This window comes from Papaver somniferum, unplaced genomic scaffold, assembly GCF_003573695.1.
Source record: "Papaver somniferum cultivar HN1 unplaced genomic scaffold, ASM357369v1 unplaced-scaffold_23, whole genome shotgun sequence".
In the NCBI taxonomy this organism is placed as follows: Eukaryota; Viridiplantae; Streptophyta; class Magnoliopsida; order Ranunculales; family Papaveraceae; genus Papaver; species Papaver somniferum.
Window position 1 is genome coordinate 410,333 of NW_020633263.1, and position 10,138 is coordinate 420,470.

Here is a 10,138-nt window from a genome sequence, read left to right on the forward strand (position 1 = left end):
GATTTGTATATGCAAATAAGAAACCTGTCTTCTTCTTACCGATGAGATTTCTCCATGTTTTGCATACTTGTTTGCTCTGTAAAGGTGGCTTCAATGGGTAAGCGAGAAAGTATATATCCTACGATATCTATGGGAAGGTTCTCCATGAAGATGATCTTAGTTCAAAAGCTGCGCGCAATCGATCACCTTGGTACATTATTTCTTTCTTGGTTTATTTCTGTAATCTGAAACCCTAATGAGTTGTTAATTCTTTAGATACGCAGCATCCCTTATTATACGGAAATGAATCATGTCCCGCAGGTTCATTCCGATTGAGACAATGGAGGTGGGTCCCACCCTAAGGCCTAAACCCACAGCCGGGTCAGGAGATCCCAACTTTTATGTCTGGCGGGACGGATCGACATACGGGCCAGGCCCATGCTATGGTTTGAGTTCATGGAGATGTCCTAACATTTTATTCTCATTTCTTCTTTCAGCACTATGCTGTACCATCGAGATGTCCCAAAGTTTTACATTTGCAAAAGCATTCAAAAGTACACATGAAGGATGTTATATGAAAACATTCTTAGTGCCATGAAACATTAGATGTCAGGAGGAAAACAAAACAGAATAAGAACTTGGTTCCTGTAACTACCAAAATCTGATAATTCTCACCAACGAGGGAAAAAAACATAGGCATTAGCTTTGAACCTAGAAAGAAGTGCTTTTCAAGGGTCATGCCACAGTGATATCGTCTTTCTTCTCTTCAGATGCAGTTAAATCTTTGGAAACGTGAAAACCCTCGATTTTGCGAGATACCTCGTCTACCGTCACCTTCACTTTCCCGTTGCCTGTGATCAACCCATTAGTTGAAGATGAATCATTGTCTTCGTGATACGTTGTCTGCCAAATTCTGATGGTACCATCTTCGGATCCTGATGCATAAGACTCCCCTCCAGGTGAGAATCGAACACAATGTGCAGGTCCGTGATGTCCTTTATTGCAAGCTGTACGAAAATGTATAAACGGGTAACTCATCATGGTAACACCAAAACAAAACTTTCACCCCAGTCACATATTTTTTCATACAGCGCTTGCAGCTTAATAGACAGAAAACACTTACCAATCTCTTCACCAGTATGGAAATCGAACAATCGAATCCACATGTCTCCTCCCCCAGCAATGAATTTGTTACCAAGTTTGGGTTCCAAAGAAGCCGATTCCACAACACAGGGCATATTGAAGCTCCTTACCAATCCAAAACTAGGAAACAAAAGAAATTGTATACAGGTCATGCCTAAGATCATCTCAACGGAAGAATGAAATAATAGCATCAGGATGAAAGACTTACTGGTTCGCATCCCAAAACTTCACACTAGAACCATCAGCAGTTGTGATATAACGACCATCCTGGCTCACTTCAGCACTAGTGACAGATGACTCGGTTTCAAGAGTTTGAACAATCTTCCCGCTTCTAACATCCCACAATCTGGTACAGGTAAGATAAAAAATAGAAAAGTCATGTTGACATATACTGAGAGGGGCTAAACCATAATCAATCACTAAGTGATTCCACTTCCAGTTCTCCAGACATGTAAAGAATTCCCCATAATTGGCGAAATTAACATACCTCACACCCCCAATATCAGTGCATGAACTCAATATTGTTTGATCACTATGAAGCCATTGCGCAGTTCTAATTGAACCAGGAGACTTTTCAACTTCTCTTGGAGTTGCATCTGGACGATTCAAATCGAAAATACGAAGCACTTTCTCGATTCCTCCGGTCAAAAGACGGTGTGCATTCTGAATCGACAATGACAAACTTGGAAATTAGTATGTAAGATACTACGGAAACGCTCAGTTTCTGTTGACCATTTTATATTTTTATGATTTTGCACATATCTATTAGCTCTCGGAGTTAGCCAAGTTCATTCAAGGTTATGTTAAACAAAGACTCTCGAAGAATTCCCCAAAGCTAAATTCAATAAAATTTCGATCACGCACAACTAGTAGCAGCAGATAGAATACATACACAAATGAGACACTGTATACTCTCAGAGTTAGCCAGGTGCATTCAAGGTTATGTTAGACAAAGACTCTCGAAGAATTCCCCAAAGCTAAATTCAATTATATTTTGATCACGCATAACTAGTAGCAGCAGATAGAATACATACACAAATGAGACACTGTATACTTGTGATACTGACTAAATAAAGTGTGCAACTTCAAACCAAAGATATCCATATCTCATAATTTCTGTTTGGGTTGATGGATGAAAAACTACATTAGAGGAAATATGCATTGATGCTCAATACTGGTGTTTAAGTAAAGATTCTTCCAGCATAAATAGAAAGGTTTAATTTTAACCATATCTAGTCTTGTAAAAAAACGAAACACAGCCAAATCTAAAATTTTCAATGGATCCTTGTTCTACAGTGTAACTAGAAGAACAGATGAAAGGAGGTGGATGCGGTGAAATGTAAACAACCACGGATATAACACATATGCATTGATGCTTATAACTAGTGTGAACAGAAGCAATTAATGGATGGAAAACTACATTAGAGAGATTATTACTCGTGTGAAATTTAAGGTTCTTCTGCGATCAACAAAGGTTTAGTTTTAACCATATCTAGTAAGTAAAGAAACAAAACACAGCCAAACCTCAATCGATCCTTTTCTACAGTGCAATGAGCAGAACACAGATAAAAACAAGTGGATGCAGTGAATTCTAAACGACCACCGATATAACTAAGCCTTCAAAAACTGTAACATAATAATAAAAGAAAAAGAAAATGATGAGTACCTCAGAGAAGGCACATGCCCGAACAATATGCTTGTGTTCAAACGAATGCAGTTCATCACCAGTCAAAGCATCCCATATTCTCCTGGCAAGAATAGAAGAATCACATAAGATAGATAGCATTGAAAGCTCTAATCCATATAACATACTCCCCTAAACAAAGACTAGTAGGCACAGTGAGCCGCACAGAAAACATGCACTGCACCTGCTTACATCACATCACTAGTCTTTCAATTTTTCCTTTCTTTTGTCATAGTTGATTACTCAATCTAACACTAAACACATAGAACAATAACTTACGCAGTGAAATCAGCCGAACCGGATGCAGCGCGTAAAGCATTTGTATCCAAACAACAACTCCAAACTGCACCTTTATGACCTTCAAAGGTTCCAATCCAATCACCAGTCTCTCCATTTCTCAGCATAGGACTAGAATCTGCAAAACAAAAACAAGAACAAAAAAAATCAAAAACCGCACATTGAAATCAATTATCAGAAAAAAAAACCTAAAAAGCAAAAACATACCTTTGCTTGCACTAATGAGAAAGAAACCATCTGGAGTCACTGGACTATAGAACAAATCCACAACAGGACGTGAATGTCCATGGCAAACTAAAGGAACACCCAGTTTTCTCTTGTCCATCTCTTAAAACAAGAACCCACAAAACCCTAATTATTTTTTTCAAGAACCCTCGATTCCTAAATCAAATCAACCCCTGAGAGGATTTTTCTTTCTGTACATTTGATAAAAATTTATTAGAAATGAATTACATATTTGTTATTACTAAATAATTATCAGAAATGAAAATCGAAACTCTGAAGGAGAGGGGCTTTGGCGCGAGGAAATGGAAGTGTGAACTGGTTTTCTCCTTATTAAGTTTCTCTTCTTCTTACTATGTTAAAAGTGATTCTATACTTTTACTTGTAGGTAATTAAATTGCAATGATGCTTCGGTATGTTACACGCGGAATTCACAAATAAAAGTAGTTTTTAAAACCCGGCTAAATTGGGGCCTGTGCCACTTAATTGGGGCCTATAAATTTCTTCATCCACCCAATAACATATGATAAGGGGTGTCTAAAATATTGTAAAAATACTAAACTAACCCTTAAAGAAGAACCCTATTATCGGGGCTTAAAAAGGGTGAGTTTTTGCAGGCTTTTTGAGGTCATGAAATAACAACCTATATGACCCCTTATCTATATTTTTCTCTAATGTCTAATGTACCCTTAATTTGATTAGTGTTAATTAAATTGATTTAGCTAATTAATCAGTCTTAGTGAATCGGTTAGCCTAATAAAAACATTAATCTTATACAAATCAAAATTTGATATTTTTGAGTTTTGAAGAAGGAAAAATGGTGATTTGGGTGAAATTTTTTTGACAAATTTTGAAGACAAATGACGAAACCCTTTATCACAAAACTCAAGATAACCTTATAATCAACTCCCAACATCAATACTATCAGTTCAAATCCGTCGGAAATCTGAAAAAATATATGGAATTTTCTGCCATAACGGCTGGGTAAATTTGTCGACCCGGCCGAAAACAAACACCACGGTTGAGATATTATTAATACACGGACGTAAAACATGAGAACATTTGGGAAGTAAGGAACTCCCAGCCCTAATTACAATAATCAGACAGGAATATTCTTCTGACCGTTATTCTTCCCTGAATTACCTGAGTCTGCAAAACGGATGGTTTTACCAAACATTCCCGGCCGTAATTCAATTTGAAAGTTCAGAAATTTTTTGATTCAACATGAATTCTTAATACGATTGAAAATTACTAACAAATTCACTAACTAGACCATAATAAAACTCATTAAATGCTTGATATATCCCCATTACAAAGATGGTTTTAATAACATCCCTTTCGATGTATTAAGAAGTCTTTGATGATGGCGAATTGAGCTTCCAAGTTGAAATCATAACCTTTCCATTTTCTCCATTCTTTCTTAGCTTGAGCTGCGACTTCTCTATCAGTCTCATCTTTAAGTCGAAGTTGGTTGCACAGACGACGTAAAGCCATATATTCTTCCACTTTTTTGCGTATGTCTGAAAATCGAAGATACAATTCAACCCCATCGCGGTTGTTAGTGTTACCTGTTTCACCACAAAAATTCTCGAAAATATTACTCCAATACGATTGACTTGGTAAACCACGTTTCTTTCGTTCTTCTCTCTTCTTTGGATAGCATAGAACAAAATTTTTGCAAAGAGATAAGTCTTCTTTCAAAGTGAAGTTTGGTTTATCACTTGAGTACATTGTATTGAGTTTATAGGAGTTTTGGTGGAGATTATTGATGCAGAAGGTGTGATTTTGATTTGGAATGGGTGGTTATAGAGAGGTAGTGGAGTTATTTCAAGTTTAAATAATTGGTTGAACAACTAGAACCTTCTATAGATCAGTCTTCCAACGGATATATTTTTCAAAATTCAAAAAACCAGCCGATTTGAAGTGGTACAAGTGAAACTATATATACTTACGGCTGGGAAATTCAAGGCACATCCAGCCGTAATTCTGTGTGACTTGCAGAGTTGGTGGTCTGTCATAGTTACGGTTGGGATTCCTGGCCGTATACCTGATTTTTTTACTATTGATCAGAAAAACGGCTGGGATTCCTGTCCGGGAAAAGAATTACGGCTAGGATATGTAGTCGTCGTGTAGGAGTCTTTTTTTTTGGGGTTTAACAGAGAAATATACGGCCAGGAATGTCCAAACCGTAAACAGTGGTGGATGGGTTTCCCAACCGTTTAGATTGTAACGGCTAGGAAGTATCTAGGTCGACTAAGACGTAAATAGATTCATGGATATAAAACCTAAACGTGAAACAAGAACGGCTTGAAAACCTGGCCGTAAACATGACTCAATATAGTTCAAGGAAGTCAGACCAAAAACGGGTAGGTATTTCCCAACTGTTGAAATAAAACGGACGGGTTTCCTAACCGTGGACAGTTTTACGGCTGGGACTTCCTAACCGTTCTAGATTTTACGGCTATCAAATTTTGTTTTTCAATATTTATGGGTAGTTTCGGCTAGGTTTTGTGAAGCAACGAGCTAGCCAAAAATGCCTGAAAAAACAATGATGTTGTTTTTTTCCTCATTTTTCTTAGATTAAACACAAACACATTGAAAGACTAACATTAATTCATAAATGCAAAGTTATAAAAATCCATCCATTTCAATCCTTAACCAAAGTAAAATGTCAAAGGCTTAGATAACAAAATATTCATGAAGTAAAATACTAAAAAGCGAGTAGATTGTCATTCACTTGATTCCTCCCCAGAAGACTCTTGTAAAAACTCATCCAAATCGTCATGTTCAACAACTGGTTCTATAACTCTAGCCTTTTTACCTCATTTTCCCTTACCAGCTTGAGTGGTATTCTTTTTACCTCCACCACGTCCACCTCGAGCAGCACTTGATCCACCTCGAGCACTTGATTCCACCTCGAGCACTTGTTCCATCACGACCTCCTTTTTTGCCGCCTTTTCCTTACTTTGATGGAGCTTGCTCGCCGGAGGGAGTATCCGAGTCGTCGCTAGAAGAAGGATACCTAGCCCTCTAACTTCTCCTTGATCGGCCATCTTCTTGAGGATTAAACCTCCTTTCTCACGGAGTATTATGCCTTGGACTCGATTCCGAAGTAATCTTAGTTCAGGGACGGTTAACTGCTCTCTCGAATCAATCATACGGGTGATGTCCTTGCACACCCAATTAACTCGTTCAACCTATTTTCATATCAAATACACTTATTCATAGCTAATCAACAAAAGAAATCATTTATAAACATAATTATTAGTATACGTACCACCATCTTCTCCCATTCATTTTGTTCATTTATCTCTTCCACTGATTTTGAACTCTCTTTCGCCGCTTTCTTCAAATATCTCTGCGCCTCGGGATCCACATTTTCCACATAAGGATGAGCCCACTGTTGATACCATTCCATGTAATTGGCATCGGCTTCGGATGTCCCATGAGCAGCTTCAAGCCCTCTTCTACTCATTTGGTTTGCCGGTTGGGAACGATCATTCCAATCTTCTACCGACGGAGCTATTGTTGTTGCATACTTCAATCTGACATCTTTGTCCTTAAATATGGAGTTGCCTACGCTCAGTGGAAAACGAGATTCTTGAGGTACAATTTTCTGGACAAAACCTAATTGGCGGAGCGTTCTACGAGGATCCAAAATGACGAACCCGGTTGAATGAAACAAAGGTCCTGTATAGGTCACCACGTTAGAAAATACTCTATCACCAACTTCCTCATCTCTATCCTCATCAAGTTTCAAATATGGATCAAAGTTCACATCATCAATTGTCAAAGAATCCAATTTTCTCCTCATTTCGACCATTTCGTTCTCCTTACCCTTGTGTAGGGTCCCTCCAAAGGGGTATCTTCCTCCTGTAGGTTTCTCTAGAGGCCATTTTTTATCCTGAGTAGGCCTCAAGGATTTGAAATGGTCGTAAACCCATGACTACAGAACAAAAATTAATCAATTAACACAAAAGTAAAATAAATCAACATTTTTTATATTAACACAAAATAAATACCTGGATAAGAGCAACACAACCCGTAATTTGTGTTATGCTCCACCTAGAAGCTTTGCAAAGATTCTTCATCACACTAGCAAGGAGGGCGGTGCCCCATGAGTACCTGGGAACCTCGTTTGTTTGCGGATCGAAACTGGGAGTCTTCAACCACTGCAAATAACAAGCATTGACCTTATTTCCTGAGAAATCTGGAAAAAAGACGGTCCCAAGAGCGTGCAACAAGTAAGTTATAGCCGTATGTCTAGCCCTTTCTGCGTCCATTATGATCTGTCCTTTCCTGGTCTTACGGTCAGAATCCTCAAACTGCTCCCTCAGACGAACCAGGTTAATCTTCCTTGACTTATTAACTGTTTCATAAGTTTCACCCGGTTCATGAAATCCCCTTTTAGCTTTGGGAGCGGCTCTATAACCAATCTCAAACTCTTCTTCCGCTTTCTCTTTGTCCCATCCAAGACAGTGGTTAACCAAAACATAAAGCTCATCGTAAGGTAGAGTATTGTTGAAACCCTCATACACAGCCTTTCCTTCCAAAGCAAGACCGGTGATTTCCTTCACATCATTCGGGATAATAGTCATCTCGCCGAATGGGAGTTGGAAAGTCATGGTTTCGGGACAGAATCTTTCTCTAAAGTTGCAAACCGTCATAACATCATACGTTTTCTGCAGAGTCTCGATTCCGTACCATAACCCCGAAGCTTTTACCAAAGCTACTACATCTGGATGCTCACCCTCCAACGGCCAAAACTTTGGTTGTTGTGCTTTAGTTTAGGGACCGCTTTATCAGGAAACTACAAATAATATAAAATTTTGGTTGTTACGATTGAATATCCATAATAAACTGAAAACAACATATATTAAGTTTGATTTATTACCTTTGCGGCACAGACTCTAGCAGCCCATGATGACTCATAACCAATCAAGACGGAACGATCTCTTGGCGAACCCCAAGGTCTCCCATTCTTCTTTTTAGGTAAAAACTCCATAGCATCAATGATGTCTCTTGCATTATCCTTTGGTGGATACTTCTTCTTGTCTCTTGCCACTGATTTACCTTTATCAAGAGCAGCACCACTAGAAGTGCCAACTTCAGTAATCGCAAGTACACCTTGATTTTCGTGACGGGGTTGCGTAGTGGGCTCACTAGAAGGTGTTACTTCTACTGATCTTCTCTTCCTCTTTTCTTCTTTTCTATTCAAAGACAAATCAGACCAAATTGCAAACGAAGATAAGTCACAACGACTGGGAAATCTAGGCAAACTCTAGCCGAAAACCAACAAACGGCTAGTATGTGTACAAATTTCCAGACGAAAACATAATTACGGATGGGATGTTTATCAAAAGTCCAAGCCGTAAAAAAACGACTCGGATAAATAGAAAATCCCAGCCGCAACTATAATAACGGATGAGAAGTTGACTTATCGTCCAAGCCGTAAAAACCATAACGGCTGGGATTTTTTTTCTTTTCATTGCTTTCTCATATTACGGATAAGAGGACCTACCCACATAACATAATCGGTTGGGAAACTATAATTTACGGTTTGGAAAAACAATTACGGACAACAAAACTTAGATGTTACCAGTACCGCTGAAACATGCGTTCGAACTCAGAGACATATACGGGTAGGAAAGTCCGAGCCGTGATTCAGTCTTTATGGATGGGAATATTCAATCTCGTACGCCTCGACCAGAATCACGGCTGGGAGTTCAACAATTTATCATCCGTGAAAATAAAAATGGCTGGGAGTTCTTATATCTCCCAACCGTGTTACAACTAAATGGCTGGGTATTCAACTTATCCCAACCGTGATACCTATTTACGGCTGGGAATAAAAGAACTCCCAGCCGTAATCAATTTCTGAAACTATTTTTTCATACCTTAAATCTTCGAAACCAACTGAAAGATCGAGAAAGAGCTTAAATAAACAGTGGGTATTTCGATTCATACCTTATTGTTTTCATCTCAGGAGTCTGGGAGGCTGGTCCATCTCGTTCATTCAATTCCTTTTCATCTTCACTTACCACTTAATTAGTTGGAGTTGGTTTCTCTGCTTCAATAGGAGGTTGATTCGACGAAGAATGACCTGATTTTTTCTTTGCTTTCATGCTTTTATACAATAAGTGTAATCGACGACGATTTTTTTTTGAATCGACGATTAATCGTTGATAAACGAAGAAGAATGGAAGCAGAAGAAGAAGAGGGGCAGAGAAGAATGTAAAGGGGGTCAGTTATTCTTTTGATTTTCAGTTTTTTTTTTTACATTCAATAAAATTCAGTTTTTTTTTATTGATTATCAGTTAATGGAAGGGTAGAAGTGTCATAAGTGAAAATAATTGAGGGTGTTTTTGAACTTTTACATAATTCTGATCTCCCCCTATACCATTTAGTCTCCACCTAGCATTTTAAGCCCCCAAAGACACACCCCCTCAAAGCCCCAATAATAGAGTTCTTAAAGAAACTTTAATTATTCTAACACAAATACAAATGCAAATACAAATCATAATTTAATTAACAAATACAAAAATCATTAATCGAAACTCAATTTATTTTTCAATTTCCATCAAAACCAAAACTAAATCTTAATCAATCACAAACAACAATTAAAATCATCTTATGTTGTTTGTAACAAGAAAACCCAAAAACAGACAATTCAAGTGATTGAGTTAAATCCCTTTAAACCATTCCTTCTAATAGATACTCTACAATGATTTACCACTAAATCTTAAAAATTCACTCATCAAGTTTTCTGAAAATCCACCCAGAATAGGTTTATATGTTCAGCGCAGTAATCCG

The 10,138-nt window shown here is 38.0% G+C and overlaps 1 protein-coding gene across 1 annotated transcript; it reads right to left on the reverse strand.

The window, feature by feature from the left end:
* Nucleotides 1-497: 497 nt before the first annotated feature.
* LOC113340783 (serine-threonine kinase receptor-associated protein-like) lies at nt 498-3,639 on the reverse strand. Its single transcript, XM_026585863.1, has 7 exons — nt 3,311-3,639; nt 3,086-3,221; nt 2,789-2,870; nt 1,610-1,785; nt 1,331-1,468; nt 1,103-1,242; nt 498-986 (listed from the first exon to the last, which is right to left on the reverse strand). The coding sequence occupies exons 1-7, from the start codon at nt 3,426-3,428 to the stop codon at nt 715-717; spliced, it is 1,062 nt and encodes a 353-aa protein (XP_026441648.1). The 5' UTR covers nt 3,429-3,639; the 3' UTR covers nt 498-714.
* Between the last annotated feature and the right edge of the window lie 6,499 nt (nt 3,640-10,138).